The sequence below is a fragment of the Seriola dumerili genome, unplaced genomic scaffold (assembly GCF_002260705.1).
Source record: "Seriola dumerili isolate Sdu_G_001 unplaced genomic scaffold, Sdu_1.0 BDQW01001124.1, whole genome shotgun sequence".
Lineage (NCBI taxonomy): Eukaryota > Metazoa > Chordata > Actinopteri > Carangiformes > Carangidae > Seriola > Seriola dumerili.
The window spans coordinates 2,579,417-2,599,950 of NW_019175379.1; the positions used below are offsets into that span (position 1 = coordinate 2,579,417).

Genomic DNA, 20,534 nt, shown 5'->3' on the forward strand with positions numbered 1-20,534 from the left:
CTCAACTCGCACACATAGACTTATGTTTACCTGGAACAGTTGCTCATGTAAAAACATTAAATGATCTTCATTGTGAATCTCTAGTTGAAGATTTTGGATTGAAATGCAAACATCAGTCTTATTGTTCTCCATATCAGACAGAACACAATCTAAAGTCATGCCTGCCATCCCGTTCAGTTGAAACAGATTTACCCAGGAGTCAGTGTTGACTTTCAACCTAGATTCTAATACCTTTGCTTTATATGCAATGTCAGGTATCTTCAGGTATGATTGCAACCTTGCAAATAAAGCATCAATGGATGATAGTCCACTGGGTTTAAAATGTGTATATGAATCTGTGAAATCATGGCCTGCGGTGAATTAAAAATACCAAAGGTTTTTTAGGTATTTGCCCAAACAAAGGCTTTCAGATGAAGGACATTGTGTTAGTTTTACAAGTTATTCAAACACCGCTGCGTAAAGAATATGAATCGCTGCTTGTGCTTGCTCCTAGCATTTCTTACCATTCACCATTTTCTCTGTCGTCATCTCCTCATCTTCCTCCCTGAATGAAACGCTCTTAGAATCAAGGGAAAAGTCATTTGTCCTTCCCAGTATGAAAAGACAAAAATGTCCAAATCAAACATGATCCGTATTGTGTTTGCATCTGATTAATTAAACAAAGAATTTCAAAACTCCTCAAAGCTCTGAGAAGACTAAACATACTGATATATCTACAGCAGATTTTCACACTATGGGCCTAAGCTGCGGCTGTAGCAGGAGCCCACAGCAGTTGTTTTGATGTTAGTCGTCATTATAATGGAGGCGCTGTCCCTCCCCTCGTTGCTGCTGCCATTTCTGAAACAACCATTTTGTGCCCTAGACGTCTAGACAGCACCATTGTCTGCTCCACTCTGCTCCTCGTGCCAAGAGAAAATCTCATTAACAGTGAGTGGGATTGGCAGAACACTCACAGGCTCTGCGTGAGTGCCGCGTGCTAAAAATAGAGGAAGGTTGTGATTACTATATAGATCTGTGATTACTGCTGAACTGAAGTGTACCAGTGCAAATCTGATGCCATTTCCTCCGAGGTGCTGATAGTTATGAGATATATAGGATAAGTTAAAGGATACTGGTCGTAGAGAAGACAAATGGAATTTTTCTTTTTAATATTGAACAAGCCATTAAATGCAAATACTATGACGTAAATACACTTTAATGCTGCAAATTATGCTCCTGCAGCTTTTGCTCAAGATGTGTTTTAAACCAGAACCACTAGATGGCAAACTAGGTTCGTACTGAAAAAACAGTTCTCATGAAGAAATCAAAACCTCTACTTGAGACATAGAAATACAGACTGAATACCGTATTCTCTCTCGAATGGGCTCAAAGGGTTTCAGGCAGTGGAGCTACAGTGCTGTTGGAGGGTTTCTTCTTTCCGGGCAGGGAAGTGATTTTAGTTTTGGAGAGAAATACGTCTTTAAATCAGTGTCGTCAGCTGTAATTCTTCCCACTGGGTGAAGGGTTTGTCTGTCTGTCATTGGCAGTCTGAGTGTTTTAATAAACTGTCGGGGGCCATAACTCTTCAGTCTTCTGGAAATGTTTTAAAGCAGACATGGTTTTGATCATAAATAATAACAAACTGAAGTCTAACTTCAATTTAAGACACATGCACAGTCAACAGAGCGCAGCCTCTCCGTGTTTAGTGTCCATTTCACTGGCACAGAGACAACACTGTGTTTAGGCCTACATTTTTCCAGGCCTTGGAATTCATTAGCAGCCGTTTTTTCGTCTCTGTAGTATAGGTTTGCTCAGAATGATAAAGTTCTGTGACACTTTTACCCGCTTGCTTCTCTTTATCAAATTGTGCACTTACCTACTGAAGGTTTTTCTTCAGTGTGGCTCGCTGCCAAGCTGAACAGATTTTCATGGTGGGCGATGAAGCTGGAGGTTTTTAATTGTAGCTTGCCAATAGCGCCTTCTGCTGAACAATTTGGGCAATTTTTTTTACTATAAAACATACTGACGATATTGCTGCTTCACTGGCCAAGAACACAATAAGTCTGTGAAATATAATTTCATGCAGTAATTATGGGTCCATTTCTCTTTCTGAAGCTTCTACTTCTCTATTAAAGGCTTTTTTTCCCACCACTAAAGCTCCCAGTGATCCTCCAAACAGAGCCACATTAGACCACAGGCCCTCCTTATTATAGTACAAAGGGCCCTTTTGCTTTTTATTAACATATAAAACAGCCAGTCCCTCCTGGTGCCCTGTTCTGGTTTAGGTTCTGGTTTTAGGGTAGTGACTGTTGCAGTGTTGTGGGTCTGAATCCAGGTCGTGCTGGTTTGAGCTTGGGTTCATGTTGTAACACATAACACACACTAACACACCAACTGTCCGAATATTCACAAAACAGAAAAGAAGGAAACCAAAGCAAAAGATATAAATTCAAACCAACATGAGACCTGGATATATCAAGACAAAAAAACAAGACCAGAAGGTGATAGGTACTTGGATTACTTGCCTCACACATAGATTAGTGAGCGGGTCTACTGCGCACAGGCCCAGGGGCCCTGAGACCAGAGCCTCTGTGTAAAGTGACAATTAACATTTCCTGTTAGAAAATCCATCAAACGACCACAAAAAAAGACACAAAATGACAACAGAGACGGACAAACTGACAATAATGTGAAGGAGAATGACCACAGAGACACAAATGATTCTACAGGCCTGTGACAAAATGTGCATGACTTTAATTGGACAGGCCAGTCACAAAGCGGAGGTCAGCTGGGTCTGTTAAATTCATCTCCACGGCAGATCCTCAAAAGTTAAGGAAGCTCTCAAGATGGAGAATGGCGCAGACTTGAAGATCTACCACACCCTTCAGGATCTGCTGTGGAGATGAACCTTTAACTGACCCACCTGCCCTCTGATTGGACTCTGCTTTGTGATTGGACTGTCATTGTCCAATCATTCATGCGTAAAAAAAAAAAAAAAAAACAAGGTCAAAGGTCATACTTGTAACTTGAGCGTCACACACATTGTGGAAACTTTGCAGTCCTGTCTCCCTATCCCCATACCTTTACCAATAACAAGCTTTGTTTATATAGCACCTTTCCAAAATGCAAAAACACAGTTACAAAGCGCTTGACAAGACAAGACAAGACGCAGATGAACCAGCCCTACTCCCAACTGAAGGCGGAGGTGGAGCACTGTGTCGGATGACATTTCACTTGAAATAATTGCCGGGGGTTCTTGGGGATTTCTTTAAAAAGGGAAAGATTAATTACTTTTAAACAATAAGAACATTTAAACTGGAAGAGATGGCCTCCAGCATGTTTTGTCTCACTGTTGCGTGCATGTCTGCACAGCCTTATCATTTCAGGTGGCCCTGGTGGTGCCCCTACCATATTTGTACTCATTTTACAAATGTGCGCCCTTACAATCCCCCCCCCCCCCAAAAAAAAAAAACCTCTAAACCAACCGTGCTATTGATGCTCTGCAGACTTAAGTGAAAAGCACGACATGCAGCTCTGACTTGCTTCATACTGAGATGGCAGCTTTGTGCGACATCTTCCAGACAGAGTCAGTTTCAACGCCTCCATAAATATGTTGTGCGCACATAGTGTCGACCTTACGGTAATGTGCTCTCATCTCTCTGCGCACCGTGCCTGGCAGGAGCCCACGGCTTTCAGATCCAGCAACACCGACAATGACGCGCGTGGAAGGCGGTCGAAAAAAATGAGCTCTCCTCCGTGAAACGGGCGATATCCGAGGCGAGCAATGAGCGCACCGGACTCACTGGGAATCGTTTTGCTTCACCGACCGAGCTTCTGCCCCGGCGTCGCTCCAGTGTGACTGGGAAGATAAGCGGAGAAAACCATTTCGCAACCTATTTTGCATGCAGCCTACAGGGCGCATGAAGTCTGGGATATAATTTCCACCCTGTTCAGTTCTTCCAGAGACCTTGCTGTGTGAACACCTCGGGGTTTTTTTTAATCTAAAGAGGTTTGTGGGGTGTTCGTACTGACTGAGAGGTGGCTGTTTTATCTTTTTCTTTTTTCTCTGCAAGATGTTTTGAGCGCCAAGGTTGCTGTGAGCAGCTGGTGTCTGGAGGTGTGTGTGTGTGTGTGTGAGTGTGAGTGTGTGTGTGTGTGAGTGTGTGTGTGGAGGGGCTTCTTCACTGCGCAGACAAGCGGCGGACCGTCTCTGCGCTACCGCTTGTCTCGTCTCCTCCACTTACAACAAGCCACACGGGACAGGAGGAGAGGTGGAGGGAGGTGGTGGTGGACCAAGTCTGGGCTGGAAATCTGGAAATATACGGCGTTAAAATGACGATGTCCGTCCCGGAGAGGAAATCAGGATCGGAGGGGAAGGAGGAGGAGAGCGAGGATGAGAGTGAAATCTTGGAGGAGAGCCCGTGCGGCCGCTGGCAGAAACGGAAAGAGCAGGTTGGTGGGTTTTGTCTGTGTCTGCGCGCGTGCGCGCTCGCGCGTCTGCGTGCGTGCGTGCGTGTGTGTGAGAGTGGGTTTCTCTGAATTGCAAACAATCTGCTCTCTGATCAGGGAATAAATCAAGTTGTCCATTCTGATCTCACAGGACACCCATCTGTTATGCAATGCTAGAGCCAGGCCGATGTGTTAATATTGCCCAATGCTTTGCACCATCCCACCGTAAACCTTACTCAGTGGCATCCGTTGATCTGCTTAGCCCACATACAATCTATTTCAGTGGGTGACAGGAATAGTTTGGTTATTTCACTCAGGATTTCTGTCTGGATCCAGTTTTCACCCCCTCCACTGCTGCCCGCCTCCTCTCAGAGCTGTGTCTGTTCAGGAGCCTCAACCTGAACCTGGGACCTGGAGTTTAACATATTCTGACTTTTAATTCACGCCTGCAAATCACACTAACATACTGTGGGAGTGTAGCACAAGTCTGTCTCCTTAATTCACTTTATGACCAAGATAGAAGCTACAGGAGTCAGAATAATATGTTGATTTTATTTATGGAGTAAACTGTAGCTGAAATGACTGAAAGTTAATTTACTGAAATTTAATTGGCTTCAATTTTATAATCAATTAATTATGTGAGTCACTTTTCAAACTAAAATGTCAAACCAGCTACTTAATTGTGAGATTTCTCTGTCTTGTTATTGTGAATTGAACGTCTTCATGTTATGGACTGTTGGTTTAAGTTGTCACTTTCACTTTGGGTTTAATTTTCAGACATTTTATTGACAAAGTGATGAATCAATAAATTAAGGAAATAATAAACAGACTAATTGATGATTAATATAATGTTTGGTTGAGGCCCCAGAGCTGCTTACAGTCCTTTCAATTATCAATATTTCTACAACTATAATCAGCAGCAAAAGCTGAAACTGGGGATTGTTTTGTATATTTTATCAAAAAATGACTCATTGATTAATGGATTATCAAAATACTTGTCAAGTAATATTCTGTCCATCAACTAACTGATGAATTGTTTCAGTTTTAGCTTTAAATGGCACATGAATTTGTGCCAGAGGGCTTTATAACATGCACAACATGCTGCACCCTCTTCTGTTTCTGCACATTTCTTGTTGCATCATCTTTGAAGGCCTCCAGAGCCGATTCAAACAACTTTGGGAGGGGTTAACTGCAGGGAACATGTGTCGCTGGGGAGTTTGGAGTCTGTGATAGGCATTTTGCACTATTTCCTAGCAGGTTAAAGACAGAACAATTAATCGATTAATCAAAAACATAGATGAAAAGACAAAGAAAATTGTTAGTTGCAGCCCGAGTACACACATGACTATCTCAGACTGATGGGCTACTGTATGAGCTGCAGCATGACTTCTTTCCATGTGAGGATCAGCAGTAGTTGGATTGTCCAGACAACACATCAGCAGCATTATAGAAAATATCCCAGCGGCCTTGTAGGAAAGCTTCCTCTCCCATAAATAACCCTGTGTTTGTTTCATGTCAACATGAACGATAATAAAACGCAGCAAAGCAACATTTCCAGCCGGTGCATTCACAGCATTGGCAGCCTCGATAAGCCTGAAGCCCACGAGCCTCATTTCAGTCAAGTTGTTTGCAGAAGCCCCCCCCCCCCAGAAGTTCAGTTGCTATCAGACAGAAGAAGCAGACATTTAAATGTCTCAGTATTGTGAAGCGGCGGGTGTCGCCTCCACTTACAGCTCCAGATAAGGTGGAGAATTTAAGCTGAAGGTTATCTCTCGTGCGCACACAGCGTCTTCACCACGCTGCGACCACCTGACCTCTCGGCACTGACTATTCCTCCTGTTGGAAAGGACACACACACACAGACACACACACACACACACACCACCCCACCCTGGTGTTTTTCCACCCATTGATTACCCATCTCTGTGGGCTGCCACTGTCACGTTCCCAATTACCCCCCACCCCCCACTAAGAGCATCAGTCATTTAGGGCAGTTTGCTATAGTACAAATCCATACTACAATATACAAGTATACATCATGAAATTAAAAAAGTATGCTATATCAGACAAAACTGATAACTCAGTTGGTTTATGTTTAATCAGTTGGCTTGGAAACAGTGATATCTTGTGCTCTAAACAACAGTAATTCTTTAAGTCATTGATTAATCTTTAAATTTTCTGTCATTTGGGGGATTTGTGTGCCTATAGAACTTCAGAAAGTACAAAAAAAAAGGCCATCATAAGACTGTAAAAAGTCAAAAGGTATTTAAATTACAATGATATTAACTTTTGGCATTTTTACTTATAATAAGTTGAATGATCCATAAATGATCAAAATAGTTGATTATTTCATTGTCATCAGACTTATCAGTCAGTCAGCTGATCAATTTATCTCTAAAACAGGCAAAAGCAGCAAATCATCACACCTGAGAAACAGGAACCAGCGCGTTTGTAGCGTTTTCGCTTGATAAAAACATGTTTGTAGATTGATGTTAAATTGACTGACAAATCATTTGATTGATCAGTCGTTGCAGTATGATCTTATCATCATGATATGAGACCAGTGAAAGTTGATGGATGAAATTATTATATATATATATATATATATATATTAATTATATAATATATACCTATAGTCAGTTTATGTCACTGTTTCTGTTTTTAATGTTATTGGAGCCGCACTCGTTCTCACCAGTTACAGCTCACATTAAAGTGGGATAGCATCATGCCTCGGTCTTTCACTTCATGCTCACCGTGACACATGCAAACATAAACATACATGTGTCTACTGTGATGCACAGGTGTGGATCTCCCTGCTTTTCCTCTCTCTCTCTCTCTCTCTCTCTCTCTCCCAGCAGGCATGGGCGTGTCTGAGCAGCAGGCGGCTTGAAATGCACATGAATACTATGAGTAAATAAGTCAGTAGGTGAAAGTTCAGAATACACGCTGCTGTATCTGTTATTCGACTCAGCCATTAAAATAAACACGGGCCGCAGTCACATGGTCAGCACATGGTATTGTTGCCTTGCATGGCTGTTTTCTCAGCCGTCGCAGAGGCAGGACGGGCTTTAGATTTTCAAACTGGGAGAATGTTTCCCTTTTAAAGTCAGAATATCCCTCAACACACTGAGCATTGATTTTTCTCAAGCACTGATGTGATTGGACAGCAAAGTTATAGGAGCTGTGGCGTAACGACTGCTGGTGGAAGTCACACTTTTCTTGTCCCGGTTGATGTTTGTGAGAAAGATGCATTATGTTTTCGGGTTGTCCGTCCGTCCCGTTCTTGTGAATGCGATAGCTCAATAACACAGGGAGGAAATTTCTTCAAATTTGGCACAAACATTCACTTGGACTCAAGGTTGAACTGATTCGATTTTGGTGGTCAAATGTCAAAGGTCAAGCTCACGGTGACCTCACAGAACACGGTCTTGGCCTTGTGAATGCATTATCTCGGGAACTCTTCAAGGGGGAACGTCTTCACATTTGGCACAAACGTCCACTTGAACTCAATGATGAACTGATTAGATTTTGGTGGTCAAAGGTCAAGGTCACTGTGACTCAAGAATTCAAATGGATAATATTTTATATGATTCTGGATAAACAGGGGTGTAGCTGGATGGAGGCATTTAACCGTGAAGCAGCAATTCTAGTTAACATGACTTGTGAGGAAATCTGTACGTCAGCAGGAGCATGATTCACAAGTCATGATTTCTAACACAGGACATGTTGCAAATGTAAAGTAGTGACTCACAAAATATTGCTCTTGAGGCATGAAACTGACAAAAACTGCCTTTTCCAGTTTATCTGGTTGTAGAATAATCAATCCTTCTAAGCTCTCTGTGGAGGAACATGCACAGAATAGATAGCGATCACAGTGGATGCTCTAAAGCAGAGGATTTTCAAACAGTGAGATAAGATGTGAGGCGAAGATGTGTTGTGAGGAGAAAGGGGCAGTGGCTGTGTCACACAGCTCACGTAGGCAGCTCTTAGCGCCTGATTCTCTCTGAGCCATACCTCAGTCAAATCTGAACACACTGACATGATACACTCCAGAACTTGCCTTGAATTTGGACGTTTTCTCGAGTATCACAGAAGTCCAGTAATAGCTGTCTGCACATCCGTGGCTGCATTGCAAGCAGGAACTGCTAATAGCTAATTCGGCATACTTATAACGGCGCCATATTCTGCTCGAAAACGTAAACAAATATAGGCCCAGAGTTAGTTAGCCCACAGCTAACTAACTGACTCCATGGCAACATTATGCAGTCTGTCTGGCTGAGAGCTCAGAGCAGTGGGAGGTAGGTCCACCAGAGACAGAGTCCACCCTGACCTGTCACACTGAGCTTGTTTTATTACAGTCCAGCTTGGACAGAAGATTATCGACCGCTCCCCCCCGTGATCTTGGCTCGACAATGCAGCAGGGTAAACCTCCTGAAGTGAACCCGCACCCAGCCTCGCTCTGTGGTGCACTAGAGCTGCTCGGCACTCATTCCAGTAATTGCTCCATCTTCTATTTCCAGGGTCCGTTTCCGTCTGCTCGCAGGGAGATGAAAATGAGGCAGCCGAGACTGCATCCATTCAGCTTGGTGTTAATTCACCGATGAACACGTGAGGTCGAATGTGATGGGCAGATGCGGTTTTCTGCATTTACATGTTAACCAAAATCCCATGCATGTGTCGATGCTCACGTGGGCTTGAGAAACTGAAGACACAGATGTACCAACTAGAGGTGGGCAGTATGGGGGAAAAGCCTCCATTTCTATTTATTAGCTTAGTTTAACTGTCAAATATTTACATTGTGTAAATTTTGAATAACACGTTATGGCTGAATTCCATTTAGCTGCTTCAGTTTCAGGTTCCTGGTATTGTGCATTTTTGCTCACCGTCAAACTGTCATGGCTCACTGAGACACAATGTTATAAATAACACCTCTTCTTCCTACTGTGACATAATAGTAGGGAGTGAAATGTTCTGTATTGATAACGGCATTATTGTTCATCATGGAATTATGTGATGATATTCTGGGTTTGGTCAGGGATTGGTAAACCACCCAGATCCTAACTCATCTCATCACTTGATCAATTTAATCGGTCGATGATGGCCTAAACAATCAGGTGTGGGACATAGCGTCTCTGCTCATGTCCCCTAAAGTGTACGAAACGTACACATTCTTTGTGTTTGCAGAGATGGTCTTTGTTTTAAGCAAGGTAACCCACCTCTGCTGTAAAACACAGACATTTATGTTCAAAATCAAATTTTAAAAAAGCCATGAAATGAAATGTGTAAGAAAAGTGGAAACTACAATATGCGGCCTGGGTTATACTAATTTAGGCGTCACATGATGCATTACTCCGATGTGTGCAGTATACACAGTATGGGTTATTTTTTAATTTTTCATATTTTTTGCATGTATATAATGAGATATATGGGTTTATACATTGTGTTGCCAGCCAAAGATATTTTTCAGTATCAGTTAAAACATGAACCTTTTTAATCAATTAATCATATACAACATAACAAAAACCTTGTTTCCAAAAGTCCCAAACTCAAATATATTCAAATTGCAACTTTATATTTAGCAAATCTTCACCATTGAAAGGTTGAAAACAGGCTAGATGTTTAGTTTTGCTACTAGCAGTGGTAATTTTCCTACGTAATGCCGTGCGTTAAATATCAGAGGGCAGTGGGATAATTTTAGTCAAGCGAAAAGCGACTAAATGTCATCACTCTACGGATGTCATTATGTATGTAGAGCGGTAAACCTCCAGCAGTTTTCAGGATATTTTCTCTGTCTGAGGGTTGTAAAGACGGAGCCATTAAACTGAGCAAATGACCCCAAAGAGCATTGACCCCCATAAGCCCGTGTCAGGTTGTGGCTTGCAGTAAGAGCTGCGTGTCCTGAGGGGGATCCTCCTAATGACTTACACTCCATAATAATCCAGCAGCGTAGGCATGCTCGCTGGTTTTGACAGCTGCCCTATGAGGAATGACATCCACTCAGATTTCCCTGGAGGGGGAAACAAGGAGCAGGGACAGTGAGCCTTGATCCACCTGTTAACGCGGTCGCTCTGCCAACGGCGGTCCCCTTGGCCTGTTGCTCAGGGATTAAAAGTTTACTAGGAAACATATTCACACCCTTTTTCCTAGAATACAAAATGAATGATTTGTGTTGATGTCTGTTTCTGATTCTCCGGTTGTTTTTAGCCACGCCAGTGGCATCAATCTACGGAAGGTAATTTCAGTCCGTCCGTTGGCCCACCGCTTTGGTTCAGACGAAAATATCTTAGCAACTGTTTGATGGACTGCTGTGAAACTCTGTACAGACACTGATCATTGCCACATGATGAATCCTAATGACTTTGGGGATCCGCTGACTTTTCATCTACTTGCTTATTAGTGAAAAAATATTAGATAGGTTTCCATGTAATTGAGTACGGTCCTAATTCTCATGAATCATCATCATCCATAGTGCGGTTTCCGTTTGTAGTTTTCAGTGAATCTCTTCAACAAACTACTGGGTGTATTGCCACGCAATTATACCCACACATTCCCCACGGGATGAGCTGTAATAACTTTGGTGATCCTGGCTCACCTAGAACCACCATCAGCGCTGAATATGAATTTGTAGTATCATTTCATCTGTGTGACTGTTGAATAAAGGTTATTCCGGGTGACTGCAGGAATAGCAGAGACCTGTAGCTCCGCCTCCTCAGGACACAGATTTATGAATGTTTTAATGACACTGTGTAATTTACTTTCTCATGTGTGGTGGCATGCCGTGTTTTACAGCCTGGGTGTCTTTGACCCAGCCTGTCAGATTGTATTAGAGATAACATGCAATTTTCAGCTGTGCATTTTACAACTGTGGCCGTAAACTTCCACCACACACCTCTCAGCCAGCGGGAGTGTTTAAAATGAAATAGCAAGTTTATGGTATCACACAGTGTTGTTCATATGAGCTAATTATCATCTGCTGTACTTTTGAACACACAAAGAGCACACAGGAAAGCCTGAATACTTCCTGGTGTTTACATGCTGCTATTTCACAGGCACCGGTGCACGGAGGAGACCTGTTTATACAAAACACCAGTCAGCAGCACTTGCGTAGCATCTGTATGATGGTTTTTTAGGTAAGTTCACTCATCGGTCAGCATCCAGACGGGGGAAGCTGTGACTGAACTGCAGCTTGCTAATAACTTAAAGGAAATGATATACGGTTATCATCAGCTTGTGATATTGAGTGTATTTGAGAAATTCATTTGAGAGTACGTGTGGTAGCTGCAGCTGGCATCCAAACTTTATTTCAGGTGGGGAGAAGAGGAGGAAGGAGGAGGGAGGTTTTACTCTACATGTTGCTGTTTTAAAAAGGTCTCCCAAGAGACCGTGCTGTCCGTGCTGGCAGTGTACACAGCTAAGTAGATCAACTGTCCCCGTAGATTATTAGTTTATGGCCTATGTCATGTGCTTAATGCATTCCCTTCAATTTGGTAATTTGTGTCCTTGTAATACTTTGTTCCCTCTGTCACTTACACAACATCCACGTCACATTGTGAAGCAGTATTATCAAAGATTCACCATCTGCTGAATGTTCTTACATTTATATCAAAGAAAAACACAACCAACCCATAACCAACCTCATGTTTTCCCCTTATCTGCGCCACCCCCTCCCCACATGGTGAGAGCTTTGGCTCCAAAGTGACTACACAGCAGTTGAGTGTGTGTGTGTGTGTGTTAAAATCCAATGCTAACACGATGAATTTAGCACATTGAAGTGGCGATGTATAACTTACACAGTTTGTCTATATCTAGCTTATTTTGCTGAGCAACTGATACACATATTTAAGGTGATTAAAGGAGCTATTTGTAAGTTTTGCTACTGCTACATAGCCAGCGTTAGCATTAACAGCTGTTTACTTACCAGTCTAGAAGAAAGCGTTGTGTGTTCAGCATCAAACTTTATTCCTTTACTCACCAAGAGCCGTCTCCAGCTGTGGAAGGGAACGTAGCAATGTCGACTTTTGTCTTGTTTGTTTGTTCTACTGAAGTCAGCGTGCCGACCAGCTAGCCACGGCCCGTCTCATTCCTTTCCGATAGCGACTCACTGTAGCTTCCACCTGAAGACATAGCGCTGCTCAGAGGGAAACCACATTTTGTGGCAGAGAAAACTTAGACATAGGCCCTTTTTAAAAACAAAAACAAAAACAAAACAGTGAGTTAAAGGTGCCCACTAGTCGCATAATATTTTTATGTGTGCGTCCCAGGAGTAGTCACACTATCCCACTGCTGGACTGTTGATGGTAATAACCATAAACGAAATGTAGCAATGAACCAACAAAGACAACAGAGGAGAAGACTGCTATAAAGTAAAAGTGGATGTAAACAACGCAGTATTTAAAATCCAGCTTCGCAAGCGAGTTATGAGGAAGCACACGGGTACACACGTGTGTTTTGGTAAAAAAAAAAAAAAAAAAAAAATTGCTGACTGGAAACATAACTTTTGTTTCATTTCGAAAAAACATTCACAGAGCATTAAGCTGCTGCAAATGTGTTTGTGTAGGTGGATTTTATAGGAAACAAGAAAAACAAATCCAGACACTTAGTCCAGATTATATTAAGATTGCTTAATGTTTGTACATGCAAGCTGCTGTTTCTGTGGCGCTTCCTCTGACTAAGAATAAGTCTGCTATGGGTCAGTCACAAAGTCCACTATGACCCATTATGAACTCATTTCCCTTTGAGCGGTGGTGAGTGTGTCAATGCAGCTAAAAACAGAACAGATCGTGGTCAGCCGGTTAAGCGCCATCATGATCATGCTCTCTTGACCTTTTTAATACCTGCATTTTCTTGGCCTCGACCACGTTCATGTGACAATCTGCAGTGTGAAGTTGTTGGGTCATGTGATCTTGAGGGATCCTGTCACCTGGTTGTGAAATGTGAGCTGGTTTGCCGGCGAGGCCTCTTTGGCGGGGGGGGGGGTCATCAGATCTGATGGGATCTATAGAGAGGTAACTGTCAGCGTTTTCCACTCCAGCGGTGTGAAATCGAGCCACCCGGATCCTCTGCCAGTCGGACGAGAAAGCTGGCATGAAAAGGAATCCTCTAGGAATGGCTGACATGTCTGCAGGCTTTCACGGAGCTGTCATAGTAGATCACATCACATGACACCCAAGACTTCTGAGGAAAAGCCGCATGCCTACTCAAGCGCGCTACACGCAGTCAGCAAGATTTTTTTAAAGACGTCAGTTTCCTAGAGTCATCTTTTTGCACAGCTGTGTGAAAATGAGTGTTTAAATATAGACGTATTTGTAGAACAAATTTCATTTTTCATGTTTCTTGCATTGCCGAATTGATGAGTAGAGATGCCTCTGGGATTTATCACACTGTAACAGAAGTTTTAGCCGTTCCATTTGGATTTTCATAATTCAGACTGCATAATCCCCATCATTATTCATCTCTCTTCATTCATCAGTATCTGTCTGTTGCCAGAGTCAGCTTTTCTGCCTCTGCCTCTGTTTGCAGTACAATGAAATGCACTGAAGGAAAAAGCTCAGCTCAAAACTCATAAACACACGTCCAACTCAGATGCTGCAGTTTAAATTTCCAGATTTTTTCTTCTTTTGATCGACATAAACAACCTGACATCACGGCACGATATTTTCAGAACAGCAACAATGGAGTTCAACACAAAAACAAATGAAAATGCGAAAAAATATATGATATAAGATCATCAGTCCATGAGTGAACCACAAAATCAGAGTTTCCGTTTTAGTCTTTGTTATACAGGCTCGAAATCACTGGAGTAATGTGGACACCAGGCGTAGATGTAGCTAAAGAAATGTTGAGAGAAAAGCTCAAATGAAGTGAAATGCCATCTCAAAAGCTGATGTGTCTTACATGCTTCTACATGGCCAAGAAATCAGGCTTGTTAACCGGCTTCCTCTCCCACCCCAGTTTAGGAAAAGTAGGTTTCAGAAGGCCAACAATAACAGGTAACTTCAAGATATCAGATCAGTTATGCAAAGTGCTACTCAGCTTCTGGAAACAGTTGTATTATGTTATTATTCGAGAGATTTGTCAATTCTGAGAAAATGTTGAGGTGATAGAAACTGTGTTATTTTGGCGTGAGCTTTGAGAATACGGATTTAAAGAGTAAAAAAACAAACAAAAAAAAAGCGTGCATTGCAAACTGAGTGCATGGAGTGTGAAGGGCAAGAGCAGAGCAGAGCAAGGCAAGGCCGAGAGAGTCGATTGAAAAAGCTGCACTGTTGGAAGTGTAGGATTCAGAGTTTTTTGATTTTGAATCATACAAGGGACTAAAAGTCAGAATATCTCAGCCTTGATTTTTATCATTCTGTTTTTAATCCGTCTCTCCTGCAAATTTATCCAAGTGGAACTAAGTCTGCCTTCGCTTTATACGCCCATCCGCTGCACTGCACTGTCTCTGCCAACTTATCCCCTGTCAAAATATGCATCACTACCACTCCACTGCTACTGTTCGATTATCAGCTGATAGACGATCATTGTCGTAGCCTCACATGCTGCCGTGGCCGAATCAGAGCGCAGCCCCACTTACAACACCTGTTCTGACATCAGTGACTGGGATGTGGCCTGGGCCAACAAGCTTAAAAGTTTTAACTAGAGACTGTATAAAAATATGTACATCTCCTATGTATGTTTCCACCCAGGATCTGCAATTATATACACACCAAAAAAAACAGATTATTAATTGGAAATCCCCAAAAGAAATTAGGTGGCCATACTGCATGGGATTCAGTGTGGACTTACCCTTTAATAATATGTATATGAAAATATATACATGCCACATAATGTAGAACAGTAGGGACTTATTCAAGTGTGGAGTTTCCCTCTGCACATTCAGAGCTTTGCAAATAGTCTTGTGACTATGATACATACACATACTGGGTTATAATAACAGTCTCAGGCACAGTCATGCATTGTAATGTGAAGCCTTTAATAAATGTTTGAGGCTTCCGCTGTCTGCACTAAGTCCTGAAGGATTCCCAAAACATCTGAGGCCTGCTGATTTAAAAGGGCTCAGGTTGGACTATGAAATCGTTAAAGGTGCAGCCATGGTCGGGTTGCTATTGCTGTTGGACGTGAGCGTTTTCACCCCACCCCTCCCTCCGTCCCTCCCTCCCTCCTTAAGGCCAAGGTCCTCCACCTCCTCACAGCTACCGTGGCATTATATGTAACTTTGATCAAAGAACGCGTTTGAGTATCAGCCCTGTAAACATTGCACAAACCCTGCTGAGGAACGCTGCGGGCGGATGAGAATAGGTTGCCTCTGTAAACACGACAATCCCGATAAAGACTGCCGTGTTTTAAGTATCAATAAAGGAGAGATACGACATGAAGTTTAACATACACATGCTTTTACAGCTTCAAGAGGGAGCTTTCTTTGCTTTTGTTGATCAGCTGATGTGAAAACTCTCGGCAGCTTTGAAAAGTGTTGATTCATTCCTTGGCACTTTAACATCAAAAGCCTGTATCTTGACCTTTGAAACCAAATATGGATATCTTTGTGTGTGTGTGTGTGTGTGTGTCAAATATGCACATAGAAAAAAGGACGTAGGAACAAGGAGTGCACACACATTCAAGGGTTTTGATATGGAGGGAAGCGCTGGCAAGAGCTTGACATTTATTTTATATAAGAGTTGTTTGGACAGGTGCGTCGTGTAAAATATGTAGTGATGTTTTACAGCTGCACTTCTTTTCAACCTGGCAAACTCTATCAGTGATTTTATTTTTTAAATCAAGATTTATTTGACTTGATTTGTTTCACATTTGAAACCCTCTTGCCAAAACCACTGCACTGATATCTCTGTTTATATCTTTCGTTTACTCTTTCATTCGCCTCTTTCTACTAAATCAGTAACCGGATGAGAACAACTGGACGTTTCTACACCTGTTTCCACTCTTGAGAACGAAATGTGGTGCTCACAGCTCAGGTGGTAATCTGTCAAATATTGCGAACCAATGAAAATACTGCATGAACTTAAGCCGTGTGACTGTTCAGTCCAGTATTGTTGCTTAATGCCCACAGCTCTTCTCCCCCTGAGTAGAAACAAAATCCAACGTGTTCCTCAGCCTGAAATCAGAGCTCCACTTCCTCATAAATCTGCTGTCGTCCCTGTTTGTCAGATGCGACCTGGTTTTGCATTCAGAATATGAATGTGTCTGCGTTGTTTATGCAGCTCAGGATGGATGAAAGTAAAGCAGGTTATTCTGATGCGGGAGCCACGGCTGAATTGGAACTGCATCCCAGCAGCCATCAATCAGGGAGACGGCTGATGAATTAAATATGGAGCCAGAGAATAAAAGCCTCCCATCCTGTGCTGCACAGTGACGATCAGGGCTGTACCTATAAGTACACAAAGGTTGTGTCCTCTGTATTTCTTTCTAGAAATTAAGTTTTTTATGTTATTTTTATAGGCAGATACAATATTATATTAATGGTAACTAAATGTGTCTATTTTCAAACCATGAAAACTTAAGAAATATGCCATTTTGTATTGATTGAGCGGAAATGCCTTCGTCATGTCCAGCCTGATATTGTGTTAATCGGGGGGGGGTTATTTTGTCCTAACCAATCAGAGATAAGGGATGTACTCGTCATTTTCAATCAAGCAGCCGGTAGGAGCAGTAAATGTTTGTTTGTGTTATGCTGATTTGTGGAGTTGATATTCCCGTAAGTCGCCTTAAAACAACCCGGGCAGCTACAGTGAGTTGCTCTTGTCCAATATTACTTTGACGCCACGTTACTGTTGCAATTTTTCTAGCACTGCCACAGGAAGACCCCCCCCCCCCAGTCCCACCCTCAAGACTCTGACTTGCACGGTTTGCCTTTATCGATGAACACAACACTGGGCTTATAATGAATCACTGTGAGGAAGCTATTAGAATTAGGTTTTTATCATATAGGACAGTTGAAAAGACAGACAGTGGCACTGCATGAAAGAAACACATTCTGGTCGTTCAGTGAACCTAGCCCAACTTTTGCACAACCACAATGCCCCGTCATCAGGCAATCAATTACACACATATTCCTGGTAGATTACTTTGTAGGCTGAACGCCGTCTGTCCTCTGTTTACCACCTGACTCTCATGATGAAAGCTAAACTGATTGTCGCAGTGATAACATTCAACATTGTTGAAATCCCGTCTCAGAGTTATTGTAAACAGCTGTGTAGCAGTTTGGCATCCAAAAGCCTTCAAACTCGTACATCTGTTACTCAAACTGGACTTCCTGGATCCTATTTCAACGTCTCACCATTACCTGAAGCAACACACGCCCCGCACCAACGCAGCCTCCTGCATTGTTTTCACACAGGGCCGTTTTCAGTCCGACTGCCTGCTTTTCGACTGCAGCCTACAGTCTGCTGCCGCTGCTAATGACAACACGTATTGTCCTTGCCCTCCATGTCTTGTGCAGAAACTGTGGACAGATAGGTGAGGGTTAGAAAAACAGACGGTAACCCCCTGGGTAGTTCTTTCACAGGCACTCCCATTGAGCTTTGTCTGTCGCGTTGCGTAACAGTAACAGGCACAAAAAAGCAGCTTGCTGTCTCCATGCACTGTCTGCCAACAGGCTTTTGTTTGAACACGTGCTGAAGTGCCAGCTCAGGTTGACTCTCACTTTCTCAGCTTAATCCCCCTGGAAGATAAATACCACATGATAAACACAGCTCTCCTCTGCTCCGTCGTCTTATTCATATCTACTTTCCTTTAGCCTTTTCTGTTACTCCACACGGGGCCTTCTTAACAAGCTCAATTTCAGCCTTTTGACTAATTGGCGCCTATAAACACAACAATAGCTGCGAGAGAGAAACTTCTGCCGAACTGCATTCTCGCTCTCCTCTTAAGTGGTTTCTTCTGCTTGACAATGTTGTTTTCTTGCTCCTGCCTCCGCTAATGGGAGTGTTACGAGTTAATGATAGTCCCCACATGCGCGAGCACACCGCTGCTCAGCCCGAGCTTTTAACTGTTGGCTGTCCGGCTACCGTGGCGAATACTCAAAAAAGTCCTTTGCGCTGTTTGCCAACCCTTTTGAGTCCTTTCCCTGAGTCACCTCTTGTGCTTGCTGGAAAGCTGTACTGTAGTAACCTCTGGTGGAGATGCAGCAGGGGGTGGGGGGGGGGGGGGGGTGCGGTCGCTGGGGCTCACATAACATATTGCTCTTCCGCTGGGTTTGTAGTAGCAATGAAGCAAGCAGTGTGTGTGGATTTACGAGCATGAATTGGGTAATCCAGTGGGCAGAAATTACCCCGCTTTATGGAGAACTTTAATACTCAGGCAGACTCTGCCAGACCTTGTTAAGCTCCTCCAGGAACACAGTCAATTGCAAATGTTTTTAAAGAAGTGGGAAGGAGGCCAGTTTCAGGTCAAGGTAAACATACATGTCTTTTTTAGCAGCCTAGTCGGGACCACTGCTTCTATTCCGAGAAGTGGGCTTCTCGCGAAAAACATTACCAACTGCAAAACAGTCCATCCCCGTTTTGTAAACCTCCTCTCTTTGAAATCTTCCTCTGGTGCCAGAGTTGCAGATAAGTGAGTGAGTGAGTTGGTGGATGAAACTAAGTGACCAAATGGAGATCCAACTTAGACTTTGAAGCCTCAGCAAATCAGCTGCCCACTCCCAATGTCCAGACCTAAGCTGTGAAACCTTGCAAACCTTTAATTGACGTCATCAAGTGCCTCAGTGCAAGAAGGCGCCAGAGCCCTAAATTCTCAATGAGGAATGAAACAGCACTTTGTGAAATCACAAGCATTTCTGTGGCCAGGAAAGTACAAGGCTCGAATATAATGTGTAGTAAAACTGAAGGTTCTTTCTTACTTTCTGAATAGATAAATCATGTTGTTTGATAAAAACACATGAAAACGTCATACCAATGCTTTCATACAAAAAGGAAGTGCAGCTTTTATATGATTTTGGACTTCCCCTGTCATCCTTTTCTGTAATCTCTGAAATGTGGGTAATTCCATCAAGCAGAATCTGGTGGACAAAGTATTCAGATCCTTTATAGAAGTTAAAGAAGCAAAACTACAGTGTAAAAAACGGTGTCACTCATACTGAGGGAACCCGCAGAATATTATCAGCTGAGTCTAGAGTCCCCATTAGCTTTATGAACCATTTTAGCATCTTTAAGCATTCGGTTTTGTTTTTTTACGGCTCGCACCTTTACTTCACGCTCTCCCCTTTCATCAGTGTTGTTTCCGGCAAAAGGTTAGAAAGTATCTGGTGGACGTACAGTGGAGCATTTAGCAGCTCATGGGCGAGATATTTCCCTCAGAGGTGGTGGAGACCAAAACAAAGCTAAAAGAAAAGTGAATATTTGACTTACGCTCACCGAACGAGAGCTAATGCAGCTCCATATCCACTGGATGTGTAAGCAGACAGCTATTTGTAATGTGTCTGATAAAGCAACTTTATAAGTTGATGATACAGGAAATGGCCATTATTATCATTTGTTGAACATTTATCTGTAAAGTAAGTAGTAGCTATAGCTATAGCTTCATAACTTCAGTAAATGCAGCTACTTTCCAACACTGACTGCAGACTTATGGGAAGTACGCATAACAGGGCTTAAATGTCAGCAAGACAGCCCTGAATAACCTGCCATTTTCACCGTGGGAAAACCTGGAGCCATCCTGGACTCGAGTCAGAGTCTGTGAGTCTGCAGGTCTCGACACTGGGACCAGGCCAGCATTTAAACAGCATCTTCCTGTTCAAGCCAACGCTCAAAAGTAGACATCATTCAGAAGTTTATAAAGTGCGAGATCAGGGCGAAAAAGCTGTTCTACCTGGTGGCGGAGGCACAGATGTGTGTTTGTTAAGAAATCTGTTTGTTATTCACGGAGAAGACGTCATTTCTTACTGCCTGAATGTGACGTGAATGTGGAGCGTGCCAAGCAGCTGTAACATCAATCATTTCCTCAGAGGAGAGACAGAGAAGAAAAAGAACCGTTGATGATTCACTCACATTTTCCACAATTATGACTCAGCATGGATCTATAGTTCTGCAAGAGCTGTGAAATTAGTGAATCAGGCTGTGCGAGGTTATGTAAGAATACTGGTCTGAGGGAAT

The 20,534-nt window shown here is 42.7% G+C and overlaps 1 protein-coding gene across 3 annotated transcripts in view; it reads left to right on the forward strand.

Annotated features, from left to right (window-relative positions):
• The first annotated feature begins 3,598 nt into the window (after positions 1–3,598).
• nrbp2 (nuclear receptor binding protein 2) overlaps positions 3,599–20,534 on the forward strand; it is a 37,693-nt gene continuing 20,757 nt past the window's right edge. Inside the window, exon 1 of one of the 3 annotated variants that reach the window (XM_022767128.1) lies at positions 3,599–4,431. In XM_022767128.1, coding sequence (XP_022622849.1) covers positions 4,312–4,431 — 120 coding nt within the window. In that variant the 5' untranslated portion in view covers positions 3,599–4,311. The remainder of the gene's footprint in view (positions 4,432–20,534) is intronic. The other 2 variants (XM_022767129.1, XM_022767127.1) reach the window with 2 other exon arrangements.